This window comes from Canis aureus, chromosome X (assembly GCF_053574225.1).
Source record: "Canis aureus isolate CA01 chromosome X, VMU_Caureus_v.1.0, whole genome shotgun sequence".
NCBI classification, from domain to species: domain Eukaryota; kingdom Metazoa; phylum Chordata; class Mammalia; order Carnivora; family Canidae; genus Canis; species Canis aureus.
The window spans coordinates 77,212,808-77,239,728 of NC_135649.1; the positions used below are offsets into that span (position 1 = coordinate 77,212,808).

Genomic DNA, 26,921 nt, shown 5'->3' on the forward strand with positions numbered 1-26,921 from the left:
ATTACTGAGGGAAGTTGTTAGGTATGGGAGAAGTAGGTGATAGGGATTAATGAGTACACTTATAATAATGTATAGAATTGTTGAATACTGTACACCTAAGGCTAATATAACACTGTACATTAACTATACTGGAATGAAAAAAACTTAATTTAAAAAAGTAAATTTTTATATAAAAAGCAAAAAGAGTGGGAGGGGTAAGGGGCAGAAATTTTGAATGCTATCAAAGTTAAGTTGTTATTAGTTTTGAGGAGACTAACATAACTATACTAGCTTTGAAGCATATGTCATAAAAACAAAAAAAAAGAAAAAAAGCTATAGAACATAGAGAAAAGACAAAGACAAATAAACCAAACCATTTCACTACAAATACATTATCAAACCGCTGAGAAAGACGGCATATAAAGAAAGAACAAGAGAACTACAAAAAACACAGAAAATTGTTAAAAATGGAAATCATGTTTGTATCTATGAAAAGATATTTTTTAAAGATTTATTTATTTATGAGAGAGACCAAGAGAGAGGCAGAGACATAGGCAGAGGGAGAAGCAGGCTCCCTGAGGAAAGCTTGACATGGGACTTGATCCCAGATTCTGGGATTATGCCCTGAGCCAAAGGCAGATGTTCAACCACTGAGCCATCCAGGCATCCCTATGAAAAGATATGTTTTATGTTTTATGAAGCATGAATAGGAAAGATATATTAAATATAAATGGATAAATTCAATAATCAATGAATATAGAGTAGCTGAATAGAAAACAACAAAAATAAAAGATCCAACTCTCTGTTATATACTGAAGGCTGATCTTAGATTTATAAACACATAAATCTGAAAATGAAAGGAGAGCAAAGTTATTCCATGCAAATGTTAAGGACAAGTGTTAACAAAAACAGGAGGGATGGCTATATTTAGACAAAATACACATTAAGTCAGTGTATCACAAGAGAAATCAAAGTTCATTATACAATGATAAAAAGTGAACTCAATAAAATGATATACCAATTATAAATATATGCGCCCAACATCAGAGTTCCTAAGTATATAAAGAAAATGTTGACATATGAAGAGAAAAATAGCAAAATATTTGCATTAAAAGACTTAAAGATCCCACTTTCAATAACTGATAGATTATCTGAACAGAAAATCTATAATAAATAGACTTGCACAATACTATAGACCAAGTAGACTTATCATACATATCCAGAATATTCCACCCAATAACAGAATACACATTCCTATCCAGCATACACAAGTCATTCTCTAAGATGGATCACATACTAGGTCAAAGAGCAAGAATAAACAACAACTATTAGGTCAAATAAAATAACAAAAGGTAATAAACATATATTTCTAGACAAACCAAAAATAAAACACAACATACCAAAACCTATGGGATGCAACAAAAGCAGTAATTAAAGGAAAATTTATATACACCTACACTTAAAAAAAATCTCAAATAAACAACCTAACTATATCTTGAGACTTCAAAAAAGAAAAATTCAGCACAAAATAAGCAGAAGGAAAAAAATAAGGATGAAAGTACAAATAATCAAATACAGATTCAAAATTTTAAAAGTAAAAAAAAATCAAGCAAAATAAGAGTTGTGTTTCTCTTGAAAATATAAACAATTCCCATCTCGTCTTCAAGGCTAACTAAAAGAGAACTCAAAAACAATCAGAAATTTCAAAGGAGATTATTTCTGATTTAACAGAAATCTAAAAATTCCTAAGTGATTAATCATTAACAATAATATACTAATAATTTAAACAACATAGATAAAAAACAATTCCTATAAACATAGCATACAAAAATTAAATGGAAAAGAAACTGAAAGCTTCAACACCCTAATAATAATCATTGCGATAGTATCAATAACCAAAAAAATCTTCCAACAAAGCCCAGAACTGTATGTTTTCCAGGTGGATTCTATTAAACACTTAAATGATAATATCAATACTTTTTTCAACTCTTCCAAAATTATAAAGAAAGATGTAATAATTCTGAACTCATTTTAGAGTATGAGAGGAACATGGGAGCACAGTAGGATGACCCTAGGCTCACCTTCTCCCATAAACACAACTAGATAACTATCAAATCATCCTAAATACCCTAGGAATAGACCTGAAGACTAAAAGAATAAACTCCACAACTAAAGGGAGAGAAGAGGCCACATCAAAGAAAGTAGATAATGTGGAGATGTGGTTTAGGAGAGAAACACACTGGAGGTGCTCCGGAGGTGAGGGAGCTATGTCATGGAGAAGGGCGAGAGAAAGAGAAAAGCATACAAGGAAAATGCTTCACCAAAGCCACTGGCTTGGAAACCGAGAAGGATGAAGTTTGTGAGTTCTTACAGTTAGTGGGGCTTAAAGCCTGGAGTTTTAATGGCCAGTGCACTTGACTGGGCTAGACCCTGGAGGGTACTGCCCTACGCCTGGAGAGCAGGCAAACAATCCTGAGGCAGATAGCATTCAAACGGTGATCTGAAGAGTGCCTGGAGCACACAGTGGGGAAAATACTGGTTCTTCTCAGAGCATATAACTGAGAGACAGCATTGACAGAGATGCCTCTCTGAGAACAAAGATGCTGGTCAATGCCATTTCCCTCTACTGCCCCTCAGCATAAAGACAGAGTCACCTGCAAGAAGCAGTGCAGCACCAACACTGGTTGCCTAACTTGCTACAGTAAGACCCATCCCCTGCACTCTGGTGGACCTACCCTTCCCTGTCACTCCTGCCTATGTCCCAGTGTGGTGGGGTTCTCCTCCAGGAGATCAGAACAAACCCCCGCCTAAATCATATCTCCTGACCAGAGAGTTCTGCATGGTCTCAGTTCTAGTAAAAATAGTATCAGGTCTTATTTCACAAGCAGATCAGAACACACCTAGTTAAAATGTGCCACATTCAGGCCAGGGACCAAACATTGTCCACAGCGGGCAAGGAGAACCTTTGTAGATGACTAAAGGACAGAGCAGCCAGAACACAATAGCAGAGCACACACAGCATACACGGAGATACTTCCTGGAGGGCCTGGCCCTGGGCACTACATGATCTTTTCTTCATAAGGCCATGTCTTTCAGGAGCTGGAGACAACTGGATTCTCTAACACTCAGAAGGCAGACATTTAGACATAATATGGAGTAATTTGTCCCAAATGGAAGAAGATAAGGCCACAGCCAGAGATCCAGGTTGAGATATAAGTAATATGCCTGATGGAGAATTTGGAGCAACCATCATAAGGATACTCACTAGATTTGAGAAAAGAATGAAAGACATAAATGAGACCCTTACCACAGAGGGGAAAAAAAAGAGTTAAAAATCAATATAAGGGGTGAGAAGTTAAGATGGTAGAGGATAAGCTGAATATCTTATCTGTTTGTCTTATCCCTGCAATACAGCTAGATAGCTGTCAAATCATTCTGAGCACATGAGAAATCTACTGGAATTCTGAGAAAACAAATGCTGCAAGTATACAAGTAGTAAAGTGACCACTGTTTAGAAGGTTGGAGGTGCAGCGACTGTGAATCCAGTGTGATGTAGCTGAGATTACTGTGGCAGGGGAGGCTAGTACAAAGTATTAAAGGCAGTAGAGTACAAAATCAGAGATTTATAAGTATGCTACAGTGGGGGCATGCCTGGCTTAAAGGTACTTGGGGAGGGGGGGCACGTGGTTGGCTCAGATGATTAAGCCTCTGACTCTTGGTTTTGGTTCAGGTCATGATCTCAGGGTCCTTAGATGGAGCCCTGTATCAGGCTCCATGTTCAGCATGGAGTCTGCTTGGGATTCTCTCCCTCTGCCACTTGTCCTCACCCTGCTCTCTCTCGCTTGATCTCTCTCTCTCTCTGTAAATAATTAATTAATAAAGGTGCTCAGGTGGCAAAGCATGGCAGAATCACAGGTGTGACCGAATGATCTGAGGATCCCCTGGATTGCAAGGAAAATAGGTGGTGCCTAAGTGTCACACAGATCCCAGGCACAGGAGCCTAGAAGCTGGCTAAGAATAGTGAGACTAGGTGCCCATTTTCCACTTTGTGTTGCCATCAATTGCAAGCTGCTGCACACTGTGTGACTGCTTCCTGGAACAGGTTCAGCAAAAGGTAGAAGCAAGGGGAGACCACCCCCACCCCCAACCACCAGGAAGAGCACAGGTTCACACCACAGGAGCTCGTAAAATTTGGTTTTGAAACTCAGTCATGTGCCTGAGATAAAAATGTTCAGACACAGGCAGGGTGAACAAAGACTTCTGCTGGAAAAGAGTGAGACAAGACAGGTGATTGATTACACTTCTAGGAGGACTTACTGAAGAGTAGGGGATGTGAACTTTCAGCCCCAGGCTAATTTGCTGGGCAGAGCAATATCCTTCCCAACCATTAGTGATAAAAGTCTTCAGGGACCATTTAATGGAGTCAGGAACTCCTTATACTAAGTCCTGTCTCCCTGTGCACTGGAGACATTTCCACTAGGGCAAATCCACCTGTGAATCAGTGCAACAGGCCCCTCCCCCAGAAGACCAGCATAAACAACAAGCTCCCATCAAGTTTACCGACCATAGCAGGCTGCAAAGCTTCAGCTCCAGGGCAAAGAGTATGTAGCATTCTTTGTATTTTCACTTTAGTGAAATATTTTTTCTTTTTTCCCTTTTTTACAATTCTAAGTTTTAATTTTGATTTTATATATACTTCATATATTTTTAAATTTGTCATTTCACTTCATTTCATTGTATTATATTTTATTTATTTTTACATGTATATATGTTTTTCTTTTTTCATATTTTGGGATCTAGTATTTTTTAACAAACAGACCAAAACACATCCAGGATCTAATTTGTTGTTATTGCTGTAGTTTTATTTTTATTCTTTTTTTTTTCTGGACAAACTGACAAGAAAGGGAAATTAACCTCAAAAGAAAGAACAGGAGGTACTAGTCACAGCCAGGAATTTAATCAATATGGATATAAGTATGATGTCTGAACTAGAATTTAAGACAACAGGGGAGGAGGGGCAAGATGGCGGAAGAGTAGGGTCCCCAAATCACCTGTCCCCACCAAATTACCTAGATAACCTTCAAATCATCCTGAAAATCTACAAATTCGGCCTGAGATTTAAAGAGAGAACAGCTGAAACGCTACAGTGAGAAGAGTTCGTGCTTCTATCAAGGTATGAAGACGGGGAAAAAGAAATAAAGAAACAAAAGGCATCCAAAGGGGAGGAGCCCCGCGAGGAGCCTGGCTAAGGCCGGGGCGAGTGCCCCCAGGACAGGAGAGCCCCGTCCCGGAGAAATAGGAGCTGCACCAATCTTCCCAGTGGAAAGGCGCCCGCAGGGAGTTAGAGCAGGACCCCAGGAGGGTGGGGATGCCCTCAGACTCCCTGGGACGCTAACAGACACCTGCGCACCCAGGAGAGTGCGCCGAGCTCCCTAAAGGGCTGCAGAGCGCACACGTTGACCTGGGAGCAGCTCGGAGGGGGCTGCGCGGCTCCTGCAAAGGAAGAGGCTCCGCGCGGAGGGGGTGGGCGGCTCCGGGAGCAGCTCGGAGAGGCTCGGGCAGCGGCTCCACGGAGAGGCGGCTGCGTGGCTGGGAGCGCGAATCCAACAGCGCAGGTCCCAGAGCACAGGGCGCCGGGACACAGCCCAGGATCCGGCCTCCCCCGGAGACAGGCAGAGGTCAGGAGGTCCCAGGACAGCAAGGACGCTCCTGCCCCGAGCTGAGCAGATCAGCGGCCCCACCCCGAGCCTCCAGGCCCTGCAGAAGGAGAGCTTCGTAGTTACTGCGGGGGCTGAATCCAGGTTTCCAGAGCTGCCACAGCCACTGGGGTTGTTCCTCCTGGGACCTCACAGGGTAAACAACCCCCACTGAGCCCTGCACTAGGCAGAGGGCAGAGCAGCTCCCCAAGGGCTAACACCTGAAAATCAGCACAACAGGCCCCTCCCCCAGAAGACCAGCTAGACGGACAAGTTCCAGGGGAAGTCAAGGGACTTACAGTATACAGAATCAGAGGATACTCCCCCGAGTTTTTTTTTTTTTTTTTTTTTGCTTTTTGATTTGTTTGCTTCCCCCACCACTTTTTTCCTTTCTTTTTCTTTCTCTTTTTATTCTCTTTTTTTCTTTTTTTCTTCCTTTTCTCTTTTTCTCTTTTCTTTCCTTCTTTCTCTCCTCTCTTTTTCTCCTGTTCCCAATACAACTTGTTTTTGGCCACTCTGCACTGAGCAAAATGACTAGAAGGAAAACCTCACCTCAAAAGAAAGAATCAGAAACAGTCCTCTCTCCCACAGAGTTACAAAATCTGGATTACAATTCAATGTCAGAAAGCCAGTTCAGAAGCACTATTATACAGCTACTGGTGGCTCTAGAAAAAAGCATAAAGGACTCACGAGACTTCATGACTGCAGAATTTAGATCCAATCAGGCAGAAATTAAAAATCAATTGAATGAGATGCAATCCAAACTAGAAGTCCTAACGATGAGGGTTAACGAGGTGGAAGAACGAGTGAGTGACATAGAAGACAAGTTGATGGCAAAGAGGGAAACTGAGGAAAAAAGAGACAGACAATTAAAAGACCATGAAGACAGATTAAGGGAAATAAAGGACAGCCTGAGGAAGAAAAACCTACGTTTAATTGGGGTTCCCGAGGGCGCCAAAAGGGACAGAGGGACAGAATATGTATTTGAACAAATCATACCTGAAAACTTTCCTAATCTGGGAAGGGAAACAGGCATTCAGATCCAGGAAATAGAGAGATCCCCCCATAAATCAATAAAAACCGTTCAACACCTCGACATCTAATAGTGAAGCTTGCAAATTCCAAAGATAAAGAGAAGATCCTTAAAGTAGCAAGAGACAAGAAATCCCTGACTTTTATGGGGAGGAATATTAGGGAAACAGCAGACCTCTCCACAGAGACCTGGCAAGCCAGGAAAGGCTGGCAGGATATATTCAGGGTCCTAAATGAGAAGAACATGCAACCAAGAATACTTTATCCAGCAAGGCTCTCATTCAAAATGGAAGGAGAGATAAAGAGCTTCCAAGACAGGCAGGAACTGAAAGAATATGTGACCTCCAAACCAGCTCTGCAATAAATTTTAAGGGGGACTCTTAAAATTCCCCTTTAAGAAGAAGTTCAGTGGAACAATCCACAAAAACAAGGACTGAATAGATATCATGATGACACTAAACTCATATCTGTCAATAGTAACTCAGAACGTGAACGGGCTTAAAGACCCCATAAAAAGGCGCAGGGTTTCAGACTGGATAAAAAAACAGGACCCATCTATTTGCTGTCTACAAGAGACTCATTTTAGACAGAAGGACACCTACAGCCTGAAAATAAAAGGTTGGAGAACAATTTACCATTCAAATGGTCCTCAAAAGAAAGCAGGGGTAGCCATCCTTATATCAGATAAACTAAAATTTACCCCGAAGACTGAAGTGAGAGATGAAGAGGGACACTATCTCATACTTAAAGGACTATCCAACAAGAGGACTTAACAATCCTCAATATATATGCCCCAAATGTGGGAGCTGCCAAATATTTAAACCAATTAATAACCAAAGTGAAGAAATACTTAGATAATAATACACTTATACTTGGTGACTTCAATCTAGCTCTTTCTACCCTCGATAGGTCTTTTTTTTAATAAATTATTTTTTTATTGGTGTTCAATTTACCAACATACAAAATAACATCCAGTGCTCATCCCGTCAAGTGTCCCCCTCAGTGCCCGTCACCTATTCACCCCCACCCCCCGCCCTCCTCCCCTTCCACCACCCCTAGTTCATTTCCCAGACTTAGGAGTCTTTATGTTCCGTCTCTCTTTCTGATATTTCCCACACATTTCTTCTCCCTTCCCTTATATTCCCTTTCAAGATTATTTATATTCCCCAAATGAATGAGAACGTACACTGTTCTTCTCCGATTGACTTAATTCACTCAGCATAATACCCTCCAGTTCCAAACACGTTGAAGCAAATGGTGGGTTTTTGTCGTTTCTAATGGCTGAGTAATATTCCATTTTATACATAAACCACATCTTCTTTATCCATTCATCTTTTGATGGACACCGAGGCTCCTTCCACAGTTTGGCTATTGTGGACATTGCTGCTAGAAACATCGGGGTGCAGGTGTCCCGGCGTTTCATTGCATCTGAATCTTTGGGGTAAATCCCCAACAGTGCAATTGCTGGGTCGTAGGGCAGGTCTATTTTTAACTCTCTGAAGAACCTCCATACAGTTTTCCAGAGTGGCTGTACCAGTTCACATTCCCACCAACAGTGTAAGAAGGTTCCCTTTTCTCCGTATCCTCTCCAACATTTGTTGTTTCCTGCCTTGTTAATTTTCCCCATTCGCACTGGTGTGAGGTGGTATCTCACTGTGGTTTTGATTTTTATTTCCCTGATGGCAAGTGATGCAGAGCATTTTCTCATGTGCATATTGGCCATGTCTATGTCTTCCTCTGTGAGATTTATCTTCATGTCTTTTGCCCATCTCATGATTGGATTGTTTGTTTCTTTGGTGTTGAGTTTAATAGGTTCTTTATAGATCTTAGAAACTAGCCCTTTATCTGATACATCATTTGCAAATATCTTCTCCCATTCTGTAGGTTGTCTTTGAGTTTTGTTGACTGTATCCTTTCCTGTGCAAAAGCTTCTTATCTTGATGAAGTCCCAATAGTTCATTTTTGCTTTTGTTTCTTTTGCCTTCGTGGATGTATCTTGCAAGAAGATACTGTGGTCAAGTTCAAAAGGGTGTTGCCTGTGTTCTCCTCTAGGATTTTGATGGAATCTTGTCTCACACTTAGATCTTTCATCCATTTGAGTTTATCTTTGTGTATGGTGAAAGAGAGTGGTCTAGTTTTATTCTTCTGCATGTGGATGTCCAATTTTCCCAGCACCATTTATTGAAGAGACTGTCTTTCTTCCAATGGATAGTCTTTCCTCCTTTATCGAATATTAGTTGATCATAAAGTTCAGGGTCCACTTCTGGTTTCTCTATTCTGTTCCATTGATCTATGTGTCTGTTTTTGTGCCAGTACCACACTGTCTTGATGACCACAGCTTTGTAGTACAACCTGAAATCTGGCATTGTGATGCCCCTAGCTACGGTTTTCTTTTTTAAAATTCCCCTGGCTATTCGGGGTCTTTCCTGATTCCACACAAATCTTAAACTAATTTGTTCTAACTCTCTGAAGAAAGTCCATGGTATTTTGATAGGGATTGCATTAAACGTGTAAATTGCCCTGGGTAACATTGACATTTTCACAATATTAATTCTGCCAATCCATGAGCATGGAATATTTTTCCATCTCTTTGTGTCTTCCTCAATTTCTTTCAGAAATGTTCTAGTTTTTAGGGTATAGATCCTTTACCTCTTTGGTTTTTATTCTTAGGTATCTTATCCTTTTGGGTGCAATTGTAAATGGGATTGACTCTTTAATTTCTCTTTCTTCAGTCTCTTTCTAGTATATAGAAATGCCATTGATTTCTGGGCATTGATTTTGTATCCTGCCATGCTACCAAATTGCTGTATGAGTTCTAGCAATCTTGGGGTGGAGGCTTTTGGGTTTTCTATGTAGAGTATCATGTCATCGGCGAAGAGGGAGTGTTTGACTACTTCTTTGCCAATTTGAATGCCTAAATGTCTTTTTAATGTCTGATTGCTGAGGCTAGGACTTCCAATACTATATTGAATTGCAGTGGTGAGAGTGGACATCCCTGTCTTGTTCCTGATCTTAGGGGAAAGTCTCCCAGTGATTCCCCATTGAGAATGATATTTGCTGTGGGCTTTTTGTGGATGGTTTTTAAGATGTTGAGGAAAGTTCCCTCTATCCCTACACTCTGAAGAGTTTTGATCAGGAATGGATGCTGTATTTTGTCAAATGCTTTCTTTGCATCTAATGAGAGAATCATATGGTTCTTGGTTTTTCTCCTGCTGATATGATGAATCACCTTGATTGTTTTACGGGTGTTGAACCGGCCTTGTGTCCCAGAGATAAATCCTACTTGGTCATGGTGAATAATTTTCTTAATGTGTTGTTGGATCCTATTGGCTAGTATCTTGTTGAGAATTTTTGCATCCATGTTCATCAGGGATATTGGTCTGTAATTCTCCTTTTTGGTGGGGTCTGTGTCTGGTTTTTGAATTAAGGTGATGCTGGCCTCAAAGAACGAATTTGGAAGTACTCCATCTCTTTCTATCTTTCCAAACAGCTTTAGTAGAATAGGTATGGTTTCTTCTTGAAACGTTTGATAGAATTCCCCTGGGAAGCCATCTGGCCCTGGACTCTTGTGTCTTGGGAGGTTTTTGATAACTGCTTCAATTTCCTCCCTGGTTATTGGCCTGTTTTCTATTTCTTCCTGTTACAGTTTTGGTAGTTTGTGGCTTTCCAGGAATGCGTCCATTTCTTCTAGTTTGTCTAATTTATTGGCATATAGCTATTCATAATATGTTTTTAAAATCGTTTGTATTTCCTTGGTGTTGGTAGTGATCTCTCCCTTCTCATTCATGATTTTATTAATTGGAGTCTTCTCTCTCTTCTTTTTAATCAGGTTAGCTAATGGTTTATCTCTCTTTCAAAGAACCAACTCCTGGTTCTTTTGATCTGTTCCACAGTTCTTCTGGTCTTGATTTCGTTGAGTTCTCATCAAATTTTAATTATATCTCTTCTTCTGCTGGGCGTAGGGTCCATCTGCTGTTTTTTCTCTAGCTCCTTTATGTGTGTTAGCTTTTGTATTTGAGTTCTTTCCAGTTTTTGAATGGATTCCTGTATTGCGATGTATTTCCCCCTCAGGACTGCTTTTGCTGCCTCCCAAGGATTTTGATCGGTTGTATCTTCATTCTCATTAGTTTCCATGAATCTTTTTAATTCTTCCTTAATTTCCTGGTTGACCCTTTCATCTTTTAGCAGGATGGTCCTTAACCTCCACGTGTTTGTGGTCCTTCCAAACTTCCTGTTTTGATTTAGTTCTAATTTCAAGGCATTATGGTCTGAGAATATACAGGGGATGATCCCAATCTTTTGGTGTCGGTTCAGACCCGATTTGTGACCCAGTATGTGGTCTGTTCTGGAGAAAGTTCCATGTGCACTTGAGAAGAATGTGTATTTAGTTGAGTTTGGATGTAAAGTTCTGTAGATATCTGTGAAATCCATCCATTCATGATAAAAACTCTCAACAAAGTAGGTTTAGAGGGAGTATAATTTCAACCTAATAAAGGCCATCTATGAATTTCACATAGGAAGACATAGGCATGGCCAACAAGCACATAAGAAAATGTTCCGCATCACTTGCCATCAGGGAAATACAAATCAAAACCACAATGAGATACCACCTTACACCAGTGAGAATGGGGAAAATTAACAAGGCAGGAAACCACAAATGTTGGAGAAGATGTGGAGAAAAGGGAACCCTCTTGCACTGTTGGTGGGAATGTGAACTGGTGCAGCCACTCTGGAAAACTGTGTGGAGGTTCCTCAAAGGGTTAAAAATAGACCTGCCCTACGACCCAGCAATTGCACTGCTGGGGATTTACCCCAAAGATACAGATGCAATAAAACACTGGGACACCTGTACCCCGATATTTATAGCAGCAATGTCCACAATAGTCAAACTGTGGAAGGAGCCTTGGTGTCCTTCAAAAGATGAATGGATAAAGAAGATGTGGTTTATGTATACAATGGAATATTACTCAGCCATTAGAAACGACAAATACCCACCATTTGCTTCGACGTGGATGGTCATGGAGGGTATTATGCTGAGTGAAATAAGTCAATCGGAGAAGGACAAACATTATATGGTCTCATTCATTTGGGGAATATAAAAAATAGTGAAAGGGAATAAAGGGGAAAGGAGAAAAAATGGGTGGGAAATATCAGAAAGGGAGACAGAACATGAGAGATTCCTAACGCTGTGAAATGAACTAGGGTGGAAGGGGAGGTGGGAGGGGGGTGGGGGTGACTGGGTGACAGGCACTGAGGTGGGTGCTTGATGGGATGAACACTGGATGTTTTTCTATATGTTGGCAAATTGAACAATAAAAAATAAATTTATTAAAAAAAATAAAGGCCATCTATGAAAAACCCACACCTAATAACATCCTCAATGGGGAAATAATAAATGCTTTTCTCCTAGGGTTAGGAACAAGCCAAGGATATCCACTTTTCCTCCTATTTTAAAAGGGCCCAAAGAAGGAGAGGTTAATTTATGCTCACAGTAACCCAATTCTGGGGGGAACATCATAAATACTGAAAAGCTGTTTAAATTTGATTTAAATTCTTCAAGCTGGAATTTTATTTTATCCTCAATCTGCTGTTCATTGTATACTGTAATAAAGCTTTTTATTCCATGTGCCAAAGCCCCAGTGAAAACAGGAGTAAGACCGGTAAACAAGCATGTGGTTTACTATCTGCACAGTAACCAACACAGTGGGAATATCACAAGTACAACACCTGGGTGCACCTCAAACTCTCCATTCTGAGTGGACTTTTATTTTTTTATTTTTAAAGATTTTATTTATTTACTCATGAGAGACACACACACAGAGAAAGAGAGAGAAAGACAGAGACAGAGACAGGCAGAGACACAGGCAGAGGGAGCAGTAGGCTTCATGCAGGGAGCCCGACACGGGACTCAATCCCGGGACTCCAGGATCACGCCCTGGGCTGAAGGCAGGCACTAAACCGCTGAGCCACCCAGGTATTTTTTTTTTAAGATTTTATTATTATTTATTTATTTATTTATTTATTTATTTATTTATTTATTTATGAGAGAGACAGAGAGAGCGGAGTGGGCTTTTAAATTCAGGAAGGCCATATAATTTAAAGGTTAAAGTTAAGTGCACAAGCTATGGTGTTAGATTACCTAAGTTCAAATCACAGCCTCACCGCTACTGCGTAATTCGGCAAATTTTTTATTCTCTCTGGGTCCAGTTTCTCTCTGGGTCCATCTAAAACAATGGACGAGATAGTACTTACCTCAAAAAGTTCATGTGAAGATTAAATAATAATCTTCATAAAGCATTTATAGGCTGACACTTAGTAAATACTCAACTAAAGAAAGCAGTGTTTCCATTTGGCAACTCATATAAATTTTTATGATAACCTATTGAGGTAGAAAATAAACCTGATTGAAACTGGGAAAAGCTGGCTCCCTATGTAAATCACTTCCCATACTTTATGATTATGGTTTCTATTTCTAACATATTACTTATAAATAGAAGCCTCCTAGTCATTATGTTTGTCTACAACTGTGCTTCACAAACTTTTATATCACTTTGAGAATCAGTGGTCTACACTATATATACTTTACTTAGTATAATGCCTTCAACTTATCATAATTAACTTAAGTGAATATATGTTGTCCTACTCCTTCTTCTACTCTACATTTCCTCTTTCCCTAAAGCAGTGGTTCCTGAAGTATAGTCCCTGGATCAGTAGGATCGATATCAGATTCACCTCCAAACTTCTGAGAAATGCAGATTTCTGGGCTCCACCCCACCTACAGAATTGAAACTCAGTGATGCATGTGGGGTAGCAGTGTGTCTTAACGATTCCCTTTCAAGTGATTCTGATGCCTGCTCAAGTTTGAAAATTATTGCCCTAGCCTACTAACATCACTAACATAGTCTATAAAAAGTATCATTTCATTCTATCACTAATCCCATAATTTTCACATCTCTGGTTTTTATTTCATCTTTCCATTTCTGTGTATATGCTTTCACTGTGCACTTGTGTTTAATTCAGTTTCTAGGCAGTTATATATTTGGACAGATATCTATTTCAAAACATTTTTTTGTATTCAGTGACAAAAAAGACTGGCTGGTCATTACAATGATAAAGATTAAGCCAAATCAGAACCTTATTTTTCTAATCTTTCATTCTTTTATGCATTCTGTAAGTCCAAGTTGTAACTAGAATCTGAGCAAAGGTTAGACCAAGAGCAAATAATGATAAAAGCATATTTTTTTCATTCTCATCTAATTTAATGTCTATAATCTCTATCTGTTCACTTTCTAAAAAAGCAAAAAGCAAAAAACCCACTTTTGTGTAGTTCCTTCAAATCTCACCCCAGATATTGAAGATAATGAGAACATGTCAAATCATGACTCATATTAGTCACAGAACAGACCTCCAGTTCATTTGCTTTTTTCATTCTCCTAAATATTAAGATAAAGAATAAGAAAATCTACTAAGAAACTCCCTTTTTGCAGAGGGTTAATACAACTGTTGATAAAATTAGTTCCATGAGCTTTTATTTTTTAAAGATTTTATTTATTTATTCATGAGAAACACAGAGAGAGAGGTAGAGACACAGGCAGAGGGAGTAGCAGGCTCTCTGTAGGGAGCCTGATGTGGAACTCGATCCCAGGATTCTGGGATAATGACCTGAACCAAAGGCAGATGCTCAACCACTGAGCCACCCAGGCACCCCTGTTCCATGAGCTTTTAAATGAGAATTTTAATCTACGTAATGTAGGCTACCTAAAAACCATGTTCTTCACTGCTTAGTGAAAACTGTTTCTCTCAACTGGGGATGGTAAGATTGGGAAAGGTGAGGTTCTGTTGGTCTGAATATTTCTTCATGACATAGAGACAAGGGACATGAGATGAATATACTGTGCCATAGATTCCCTAAATGCATTTGTGTTCTGTTATGACATCCATGGAAGCTGAAAAAATTAGGGTTTTCAGTAATTCTAGTTAGTACTGCCAAGCTCCATTTCTCCGAGTTTACAATGCTTCATTTTTTCTTTAGGGGATGAAATAAAGCAAAACTTATTGAAAAAAAATTTACTACTACTTGACTAGCATAATGAAGTCATTTCCCATTAGGTGTAATGTAATATATAAAATTAACCATTCCTGGATCATAGAGAAAGACTTCTATCTCATAAACCTTATCTCTTTTCTCTCAACTTTTTTTATTCATGCCTTCTCCAGCTGCATCCTGAAAGAGACTTTTCAACACACCTCAGGTCTACATTGTTGCCACAGCTTCCCTAACTGCCACCAGTCAGGCCATACAGTCTAGGTTAATTTTCTTTCAAAATTCCTTTCACATAATTCCCCTCCCCAAAAGCCTATAATGGTTTCTTATTTCTTATCACATTATACCTAAACACCTCTACCTATCTTAAAGGCTATAATCTGGCTATACCCTTCCTATCTAACTTTATTATGTAATATTTCCCAAGAAGCAGATACCCTCCCATAGGGTAAACGTGAAATTCATTTGCTCTTTCTTAGGGAAAGCTGAAGAAATAAGGAAAAGAAAAACAGACGCTGAAATCCCTAACAGCCTTAGTTTATTTATAATTGACGGTAAGGAATATTTTTAATGCATGCTGAGAAAACAGTAATATTCCAAACTTGCAGGTTACTATCTGATAAGGAATACAAGATGATGTTGGGAAAGGCTCTGGCAAACACAACTATTAGAACCAGGTTATCAGAACACATACTATTAAGAATCTTGTTATCAGAACACTTATATATCACATAATTTTATGTCCCATCAAGCCCATGAACAGCTCATCTTCTAACTTTTTACTGGCTATTTTAGTTAATAGCAGTCAAGGTTGAACATTAAAACTAGAGAGTGAGGAAGAAATACAGAAGTGGTAAGCATTACATTTCAGAGCCTACATATAGGAATATAATATTAAGATTAATTAAGAAACAGTATTTCAAAAAAAAATTGGAACATTTAGCCATGTTTAGCTCATGAGAAGACACTGCTTTGGTCCATCCACCCTTTCCAGCTTTTCAAAGTGTTTTCTGGCATTGCGGATGTTGATCAGAGTAGCTGCGGAAGCTGAGGGTAGGGGTGGAGGAGATACCCAAGAGAATAAGTACAGGCAGCCAAAGGAATGTCTAATAAAAACAAATAAATAAACAAAAGAGAGCCAAATCTCTCAATATATGTCATAGGGAACATATAGGAATAGGAAGTCCCATGTTAATCATGACTTAATTTTTCTGAATAAGAAGATTTATTTATATTTTAAATATAACATTTCCAAAATAAAATTTCAAATTCTTTTGGTTTGGTTTACTTGTAGAATAAAACTCATCATCTTATGTTGTATTTTAATATTAACCTAAGGGTAGGAAAAGCATGTGGGTTAGAGATAATTTAAACCTCGGGGAACATCCTAGAAATACTGCTAGAACCTTTATCTCAGTAGTTATGATGGATATGACTACTATGGCATGGAAGTACCAAATACCTTCCTTTGTGCCCAGAACACAAATACAGGAATATGGTACTTAGGAATACAGAATTACATATAAAATGATTCAACATTTAATAGTTCAGAACTTTTATTAATCTTTTAAAAATATTTACTATATGAAGCACATAAGTCATACATTTGGGTTCTTTTTTCTTTAAAATCCCTAGATTTAATAACTTGATTTTTTAATTACCATGAAGAAAAAAACAAAATACCCTAGAGTCTAAATTATTCTTAAGTTTCAGAATATAAGTCTACAAAACAAAAAAAAATTACACTAGTGCTAAAATAGCTTTCTTTATTGTAGTAAATAATACATAACAAAAAAATTCCTGTTTTAACCATTTCAAAATATACAGGTCAATGAAATTAAGTATATTCACAATGCTATGCAACCATCCCCACTTTTTTATTATATAATAAAGTACTAGCTCTATGGCAATTAGTTTAAAGAATATGGCTATAAACCTAAACCTATGTCAGTTAAGTTTGAACTTACGAATGGATGGATCAGACATCACGACCATCACGTAAGTGTTGGATGTAAAGATGTCAATGAAAGCAGCAAAGTTAGAGTTCCTGACTTCCATGCTCTGAAAAGAAGCAGCTAGCTTGCTATAGCAGAAATGAGAAAAAGAAGTAAAGAACATAAAATAAAAGCAACATAAAACATTCTTACCTTTTATGTTAAACATTTTATAGCATTACACTTTGATTCCCCACTTCATTAAGACAGTTAATCACTAACCTTACTTTGTTTTCCAAGGGAATGCTAATGCTGAATTTAGTATGTTTTGGAAAGTGACTTTAGAATTTAGACTAGGAAAGTAGATTAGAACTTGATATTGACTGTGAAATGGGCTTAGACCTAGGTCCATGTTGAAATATGTTATAAAAGGCTTCTTTAATATTTAAGAAGCTTAAGTTGAAGTTTTCCTATAATTGTGATTAATAACTGTATTTTTTAATGTTAGTTATATTGATTATATCAATTCAAGAAATGATCCCATTTCTTCAAAACCAAACAAGGTAATTATATTTGCATGTAATTTGCTATTGCTTCTTAAAAATGTAGGCATAAATATGCCAGCAAGTCTCAGAGTGTGCTAAGGCATATAAAGAATAAACTTATACCTGTTCTATTGTCTGGACATCAAAATTTTACCAGGATAAGAATTTTGCTTATTAAATCTTTACTAAATTATAATGTTCCACCATTCTTTTCTTTCTATATTCACAATGTTAAGATTCAAACTGTATTTTATCAAAGGTGAGACAACAGGATTAGGCATTTCCAGAATCTGTTCTGTACTATTCCTGAATCATTACCTCACTATTTTAATTACTATAGTAAATCTTATTATTTGGTGGGGTAAATTCTCCTTTGTTCTTTTTCAAAACTCTCTTGGACACGTTCTGTTTATTTCTTCCTAAATGGTATCAAGTATCTTGAAAGGGTATTCTGCTTAGATATTTTTCACATGCTGCTTATCAGTTGAGTTTGCATTAAAGGACAGTGACTTTCACCTCAATTTTAGGCTCCCTTAGAGGTTAGCTTTCTTTTTTATTAAATGATCTATTCTGTATATGTAAGTTCAGTCTAGTATAGTTATTTGAACTTCCAAAAAATGACAATAATTTCTTTCCAGATATGAATAAATCACACAACTAGATGTTGGCAAATTGAATTTAAAATTTAAAAAATTAATCAATTAGTCAATCAATCACACAAGATCTCTTACCTGCAACTCAGCTTAAACTGCTTAATAATGTTGCTGATTTTCTCAAATCTGTGGGCATCACGCTGCTCTTTACACTGATAGTGAGAAATCACCTATGAAAAAGAGCAATGCCCCTAAATATGCAATGTAATCATATCACTCTCTGCTACTTGCATCTCAAGGCAGACCCTTGTCAGTCTCTTGGTCACTTTGATTTTCAGGGTAGACTTGGCATCTGGCTTACTCTCTCTCCTTTTCTCCTATATGCCAATATTCTGTATAATTTCAACATTCCTATGGATAACCCACACAGTAGTGTTTGGCTACAATTTTATTAGAGCATTAAAGTATTATCTGTTTTGGTTCAGTGCTGTTCTTCCTCATTTACTTTAATCATATGTTTATCTTATTTTGGTATTTCACAGCATGTTTTTTGATTAAATAAGTACAAATTATAAAAGAAAAAATATAAAACTTTTAGCTGTTCTTTAGATGTACTTAATGTATTGATTTTAGTGAAAACTGTAACTAAGTGACTTTTGGTATTACATTTAAAAATCTTCAGTATGCATTATGTAAGCCTTCACTTGTTCCTGCCTCTTTCTTATCAGTACCCTCTCCATCCTCCATCCTCCAGGTGAGCATCCCATGGGTGCTGAAGCATTTACTTTGAAATAGAGTGTTCATAGGACCATGAAGTATAAAACAGGATTTTTTCCAGAGCTACCTGCATAGGCCGCTAGGAATAATGGAATAAGACCATGGTTCTATTTTGTTGGTTTTTAGAACTGAGGGCATGGTTATGAGGAATGGCCAGAGACATACTGCACTGCTACAGGTCTAATTCTTGGACTGGCTCAAGACAGAAAAGAGTGAAAACACTTGCCAAGAATAAATGTTGAGGTTTAAAGGCGATCAGATACACTGTAGTTCCAATCACAAATGACTGGCTATACAGCAGCATTATAACCACGACCTGTGAGGTAGCTTCCAGGAAACCAAAGTCTTTGGGTTCTAGAGGGAACCTTTGGATTCCAGAGGTTTAATGCAATTTAAAAGAACTGATGGGGGAATCCCTGGGTGGCTCAGCGGTTTAGCACCTGCCTTTGGCCCAGGGCATGATCCTGGAGTCCCAGGTTCGAGTCGTACATTGGGCTCCCTGCATGGAGCCTGCTTATCCCTCTGCCTGTGTCTCTGTCTCTCAAGAATAAATAAATAAAAATATTTTTAAAAATAAATAAAATAAAAGAACTGATGGGAGGGCAACACCCTCCCTGGAGCCTGTGGCTTAATTTGACTCAACACTGGAAACCTCACCCACACTGGACATGGACAGGATTGACAGCTCTTTCCCAATTCTGTGCATGGTGGTACGCGGCTGTTATTTTGTGGAGCAATCTGCCTGGTTAATTCCTATAATGAACAAGACTCTGGCATGCTAACTAGTTATATGACCCCTAAGCTAGGAGCACCCAAATACACAAAGCAGTTAATAGCAAACATAAAGGAACTAATGAATAATACAATAGCAGTAGGGGACTTTACATAACACATCAATGGACAGATCATATAAACAGAAAATCAATAAGGAAACAATGGCTTGGCTTTCAAAGACATAATGGAACAGATGGATTTAACAGATATATTCAGAACATTCCATCCTAAAACAACAGAATACACATTCTTCTCAAATGCATGCAGAACAATTTCTAGAAGAGATCACATATTATCCCACCAAACAAACCACAAAGAATTCAAGAATATCAAAATCACACCACGCATGTTTTCTGACCACAATGCTATGAAACTAGAAGTCAACCACAAGAAAAAAATGGGAAAGACCACAAATACATGGAGATTAAATAACATACTACTAAACAATGAATGGGTCAACCAAGAAATCAAAGAAGAAATTAAAAAGTATCAGAAAATAAATGAAAATGAAAACACAATGGTCCAAAACCTCCAGGATGCAGCAAAACCAGCTGTAAGAGGGAAGTTTATAGCATTACAAGCCTACCTCAAGAAGAAAAATATCAAACAAGCTAACTCTACACATAAAAGAGGTAAAGAACAAACAATGAACAAAACTTAAACCATCAGAAGGAAGGAAATAATAAAAATTAGAGCAGAAATAAATGATACGGAAAATTTTAAAAATAATAGAACAGATCAATGAAACCAGAAGCTGGTTCTTTAAAAAAGTTAATAAAATTGACAAAACTCTAAGCCAGACTTACCAAGGAAAAAAAGAGAAAGGAGCCAAATAAATAAAGTCATAAATGAAAAGGAAATAACCACCATGCAAACAATCATATGAAGATATTATGCAAAACTATATGCCAACAAACTGTACAACCCAGAAGAAATGGATGAATTCCTAGAAACATATACACTATCAAAACTGAAACAGGAAGAAATAAAAACCTTGAATAGATTGATAACCAGCAAAGAAACTGAATCAGGAATCAAAAATCACCCAACAAACAAAAGTTCAAGGCCAGATAGCTTTACAGGTGAATTCCACTAAACCTTTAAAGAAGAGTTAATGCCTATTCTCAAAGTATTCCAAAAAATAGAAAAGGAGGAAAAATTTCCAAATTCATTCTATGAGGTATTACCCTGATACCAAAATCACATAAAGACACCAATAAAAAAGAGAACTACAGGTCAATATTCCTGATGAACACAGATGCAAAAATTACCAACAGAATACAATCAAACCAAATTCAACAATACATTAAAAAATCATTCACCATGATCAAGCAAGATTTATTCCTGGGTTACAAGATTATTCAATAATTGCAAATCAATCAACATGATACATCACATAAATAAAAGAAAGGGTAAAAACTATATGCAGAAAAAGCATCTGACAAAGTACATCAATTTATTTAAAAAAATCCTAAAAAAAAATCCTCAACAAAGTAGGTTTAGAGAGAACATATCTCAATATAATAAAGGCCATACATGAAATATCCACAGCTAACATCATCCTTAACGGAGAAAAACTGAGAGCTTTCCCCCTAAGGTCAGGAACAAGACAAGGATATCCACTCACACCACTTTTATTCAACGTAGCACTGGAAGTCCTAGCCACAGTAATCAGACAACAAAAAGAAATAAAAGGCATCCAAATTGGTAAGGAAGAAGTAAAACATTCATGATTGGCAGAGGACATGATGATATACATATATATCACAAAAGAATCCACCAAAAAGCTGCTAAAACTGATAAATTCATTAAAGTTGCAGGATACAAAATCAGCATGCAGAAATCCCTTGAACATCTATTCACCAGTAATGAAGCAGCAGAAAGAGAAATTACAAAAGCAATAGCATTTACAATTGCAACAAAAATAAAAAAAATGCCTGGGAATAAACCTAACCAAAGAGGTGAATGACCTGTACTCTGGAAACAATAAAATGTTGAAGATAACACAAAGAAATGGAAAAACACTGCATGCTCATGGATTGGAAGAGAAAATATTGTTAGAATTTCCATACTACCCAAAGCAATCTACATATTTAATGAAATCTCTATCAACATACCAACAGCATTTTTCACAGAACTAGAAGAAGCTACTTTAATATTTGTATGGAACCACAAAAGACCTTGAATAGACAAAGCAATCTTGAAAAAGGAAAGCAAAGCTGGAGGCATCATAATTCTGGACTTCACACAAAGCTGTAGTGATCAAAACAGTGTAGTAATGGCACCAAGCAGACACAGAGATAAACAGAACAGGAAATCCATGAATAAACCTACAATTATATGGTCAGTTAATCTTTGACAAAGAAGGAAAAAACATCTATTTGGGAAAAAAACCAGTCTCTTCAACAAATGGTGTTGGGAAACCTGGGTAGTATCATGCAAAAGAATAAAACTGAACCACTTTCATATACCACACACAAAATGGATAACGAACCTAATGTGAGACCTGTAACCATAAAAATCCTAGAAGAGAACATAAGCAGTTAACTTCCTTGACATTGGTCATACAAACTTGTTTCTAGAAATGACTCGCAATACAAGGGAAGCAAAAGCAAAAATAAACTACTGGAAAAATGTTAAAATTAAAAGCTTCTGCACAGCAAAGGAAACAAACCAGCAAAACTAAAAAGCAAACTATGGAATGGGAGATGATATTTGCAAATGACATATCTGATAAAGGATTAATACCCTCAAAATATAAAGAACTTATACAACCCAACACCCAAAAAGTGAATAATCCAGTTAAGAAACAGGCAGATGACATGAACAGACATTTCTCCAAAGACATACAGATGGGCAACAGACATATGAGAAGATGCCTAACATCATCATCAGGAAAATACAAATCAAAACTACAATGAGATATCACCTCACACCTGTTACAATGGCTAAAATGAACAGCATAAGAAACAACAAATGTTAGTGAGGATGTGGAGAAAAAAGAACTTTCTTGTACTGGTGCAAACTGGTGCAGCCACTTTGGAAAACAGTATGGAGGTTCCTCAAAAATTTAAGAATAGAACTACCTTATGATCCAGTAATTGCACTACTGGGTATTTACCCAAATAATACAAGAATGCTAAATTTATAGCAGCATTATTTACAATAGCTAAGATATGGAAGCAGCCCAAGAGTCCATCAATTGAAGAATGAATAAGATGTCACACACACACACACACACACACACAGAGGAATATTACTCAGCCATAAAAGAGAATGAAATCTTGCCATTTGCAATGACATGGATGGAGTTTCAGATTACTATACTAAGCATAATGTCACTCAGAAAAAGACAAATACCATGATTTTACTCACATGTGGAACTTAAGAAACAAAACACACAAAGGGAAAATGTAAGAAAGTGAGAATGATAAATCAAGAAACATACTTTTAATTATAGAAAAAAAACTGATGGTTACTAGAGGGCAGATGGGTGGGGAGATGGAGTCAATAGATGATGGGGATTAAGGGAGTACAGTTGTGGTGGTGGGCATAAGGTGATGTATGAATTGTTGAATCACTATGTTGTATACCTGAAACTAATATAACATGTATGTTAACAGGAATTAAAATAAACATTCTAAAAATTATGAATAAAATAATAAACATAAAAAATAATAAAAATCTTAACTAAGGGATTACCACCTCAGAGGATTTACTATTTACAAATGAACTTATTAATTATGGACACCCATGTCAGCTAAAAATATTTCCCCTAACACATTCAGATTTCAATAAAATCACATATTTCCTACAGGCTGAATATTCAGATATAAAGTTTCCAGCAGGAAGCAAAAGTGAGTCACTCACCAGAAGAAAATTTACAGGGCAATTTACTGGAACCATGGGAAACTTTCAAAAGGTAATTTCTAGACCAATGGTGGAACAGGTTCCCCTTGCTTGACTTCAACCCCCTCAGTGAAAATGGTCTATCATAACTAATCTTGGTCTTCAAGAGAAACCAAAGCCACCTGTTACTGTTAGTGAGGAATAGGGAGCTTATATTAGGTTAGATCACAGAGATTACTCTATGATCATATGTGGTGGAATACCGCTGAAAGCAGGATTCTGCTATGCCATGTACACCAAGATGATCAGAATAGCTCACTTGTTTGTTGTGATTCACATTAGTAGCAAAAGAAGATGCAGGGTAGTATAATTGCAAGCAAGTGACCCCTGCCAGTGAGCTGAGGCAGAAAGACACTCCTGGTTAGGACTCCTTGCCATAGCTATACCACTTAGAAACAAGTATGACTCACAAACATGGCTACAGTTATAAATGTTTTCACAAAGGAAGGGGGAAAATTATAGTCTGCATTCTCTGCCCTCTGTTGTTATAATAGCAGAAGGGACCAACATTTATTAGTTTGCCGACTATATGCTAAGCTTTGCATTAGGGCTTAACATTCTTACCTTGTCCCCTTTTAACTCACACAATAAACTTAAGACATAGATATATCATCTCCATTTTATAGAAGAGGAACGAAGCTCAGATAGATTTAGAAATGTGTTTTATTTTTTTTATTTTTTTATTTTTTAATATATTATTTATTTATTCATAGAGACGCAGAGAGAGAGAGAGAGAGGCAGAGACATAGGCAGAGGGAGAAGCAGGCATCATGCAGAGAGAGCCTGACGTGGGACTCGATCCAGGGTCTCCAGGATCACACCCTGGGCCGCAGGCAGCGCTAAACCGCTGCACCACCAGGGCTGCCCAGAAATGTGTTTTAATAAGTCAATCAAAGAAAGACAATTTTCATATGGTTTTATTCATATGTAGAATATAAGAAACAGCACAGAGGATCATATGGGAAGGGAGGGAAAATGGAATGGGAAGTCATCAGGGAGGGAGAAAAATCATGAAAGACTCTTAACTACAGGAAACAAATTGAGGGTTGCTGGAGGGGAAGTGGGTGGGGGGATGGGGTAAATGGGTAATGGGCATTAAGGAGGGCATGTGAGGTCAGCCCCGGTGGCTCAGCGGTTTAGTGCCACCTTCAGCCCAGGGCCTGATCCTAGAGACCTGGGACTGAGTCCCACGTCAGGCTCCCTGCATGGAGCCTGCTTCTCCCTCTGCCTATGTTTGTCTGTCTCTCTCTCTGTCATGAATGAATAAATAAAATTTAAAAAAAAAGGACGGCATGTGATGTGATGAACACTGGGTGCTATATGCAAGTGATGAACACTACATCTGAAACTAATGATGTACTATATGTTGGCTAACTGAATTTAAATGAAAAAAATGCTTCTATATTCATTAATGTTAGTTGAAAAACAAAGAAACATGTTTTATTTTTAAAGGTTTAATATTTATTCATAAGAGACACAGAGAGAAGGCAGATACATAGGCAGAAGGAGAAGCAGGCTCCCTGTGGGGAGCCTGGTACGGGACTCGATCCCTGGACCCCAGGATCATGCCCTGAACTGAAGGCATATGCTCAACTGCTGAGCCACCCAGGTGTCCCAAGAAGTGTTTTTTAAAATCACCAGGCATTGGTAGAGCTCAGAAACAAATTATTTACTGTGGGTTGCTCTTAGAGTTGTATTTATTAAACTGATCAATTACTTATGCAGTGCTTTGTGACATCTCAAATTAGTTTGTTACTACTGTTCTTTTTTTTTAATTTATTTTTATTTATGATAGTCACACACAGAGAGAGAGAGAGAGAGAGAGAGAGAGAGAGGCAGAGACACAGGCAGAGAGAGAAGCAGGCTCCATGCACTGGGAGCCTGACGTGGGATTCGATCCCGGGTCTCCAGGATCGCGCCCTGGGCCAAATGCAGGCGCTAAACCGCTGCGCCACCCAGGGATCCTGTTACTACTGTTCTTTAAAATTTTACTTATAATATTGCATTCCCCTCAGTAGGCACTATAGTTAAGCTAAATTTATATAAGAAAAACAAAAATACCAAGGTGCCTCTTCCCCTTCTACCTCTCCATCTGACTTCTTAGCTATGTCACTGAGATGACCATTATACCTCTTCCATGTTAAAAGTCTTCAAATCAGTCTTTTGGAGAAAGGAGTGGGATGAGACTTTTCTCACAAGGATAATACCCCTCATTTCATAATAAAAGTCAATAGAAAATTAGGAATCCTTTAACACAAATGATATTAGCACAAATAATCTAAACTTTATAATAAGACATACTTATAAAATCTAAGATTTACTAACTACTAAAGAGCTACATAGCAAAGGACTTCTTTCAGGTCACTTGTTGACAATACTACTTTGTAAATAAGGTTATACATGCTGATGTAGTGACAAAAGGGAAAAAGGTTCTTCCTATAAGTAGCAACATGTTGTTCTCTGTTCCTGGACAGAAGTAGTGAGTGTGAAGTACATCTGCAGAGCAGAAAGCAGAAAGTTCTCACCAGAAAAGTAGCTCGTTCAAACAAAAGTACTTCATCCGCCTCAATAATTTCAGCAAAATTCCTTAGGTTCATTTCCAGCTGCTGAACATTGGGAATCAGCTGATAGACAATGCTGGACCAAGCCTAACAGAACAGAAGCACAGTGTAATATTACTAACAGGTAGCCAGTCTTGGACCTCTGCAAATGAGTAAGTACACTGTAACATATGGACAGCAAAATATGATAGTGAGTCCCAAACACTTAACAACTATGATATAACACAAATGAGTAGATGAAGCTAATACTTGATTTTTTTATCCTTCAGTAGGAATTTTTTAAAGTTTCAAACATTTATAAAATGCTGGAGAAACTTCTTTCCATTGATAATTTAAAAAAAATAATAATTTAATTCCATCATGTCTGCCTTAGGAATAGTTGAAAACTCTGGTTTACTGGGCCAAATAAAAAGTTTCCAATCCAGCCATTCAACAAATATTTAAATCCAATAATGTAGACTGCTCAAAAGATCAGAACTTAACAATTCTACATTTACCATAAATCTGAGAATAGATTTTGTAAAAAAATCAGAGTCACATGGAAAAATGGCCCCTCCCCTCAATGGGATAACATACAAAAGAAATTACAAGAGAAATTAGTGGCATTATCATTCCAAAAGTTTTATTGTCAGTTATATAATTATTGATCCAATTGAATTAAAAATGGTCCATTGTGTGTCTCCCTAAAACTGACTTCATCCAGAGAAGTATGACGAATGAAAGGAGTTGGAATTAACCATACCCTCCCTCTATTCTCTTAAGGCTTTTTTATTTGCATTTCCATTGTAATAATTCCTTCCAATTGTCTAGTAAGCTTTACAATGTTCTCCTCTCCCCTACTAGAGGGCAGGAACCTGGTCTTAGTAATTTGTGTGTCCAAAAACATCAAGCAGATATGCAATGAGTGCTTGTAGAATAAAACAATATAAAAATTTAAGTCAGCTCTACGCAACATTGATGTAAGAGATAGTAGTGCTATGTCTTTGTTCCAATTAAGTTTTATTACTTAAGCATGGGGGTTCAGGTTCCAAGTTCCCAGGTCGGTGTTAATGTCACTGCTGAATTTACCTTGGAGAA

General features: G+C 37.7%; 1 protein-coding gene and 1 long non-coding RNA gene across 9 annotated transcripts in view; one reads left to right on the top strand and one right to left on the bottom strand.

Moving 5' to 3' along the window:
- LOC144308768 (uncharacterized) overlaps positions 1-26,921 on the top strand; it is an 81,669-nt gene that overhangs the window by 41,791 nt on the left and 12,957 nt on the right. Inside the window, exon 4 of one of the 3 annotated variants that reach the window (XR_013375089.1) lies at positions 15,231-15,305. The exons of 1 other annotated variant lie outside the window; for it this stretch is intronic. This is a non-coding gene — a long non-coding RNA (uncharacterized LOC144308768). Of the gene's footprint in view, positions 1-15,230; positions 15,306-23,191; positions 23,297-26,921 lie in introns of all 3 variants that reach the window. One more of the 3 variants, XR_013375088.1, reaches the window with a different exon arrangement.
- The window catches only part of RRAGB (Ras related GTP binding B), a 38,210-nt gene continuing 26,561 nt past the window's right edge, over positions 15,273-26,921 (bottom strand). For 4 of the 6 annotated variants that reach the window (XM_077889756.1, XM_077889755.1, XM_077889754.1 and 1 more), the window contains 4 exons: positions 25,809-25,931; positions 17,962-18,053; positions 16,719-16,834; positions 15,273-15,798 (listed from right to left, as the gene is read on the bottom strand). In XM_077889756.1, coding sequence (XP_077745882.1) covers positions 15,701-15,798; positions 16,719-16,834; positions 17,962-18,053; positions 25,809-25,931 — 429 coding nt within the window. In that variant the 3' untranslated portion in view covers positions 15,273-15,700. Of the gene's footprint in view, positions 15,858-16,718; positions 16,835-17,961; positions 18,054-25,808; positions 25,932-26,921 lie in introns of all 6 variants that reach the window. The other 2 variants (XM_077889753.1, XM_077889757.1) reach the window with 2 other exon arrangements.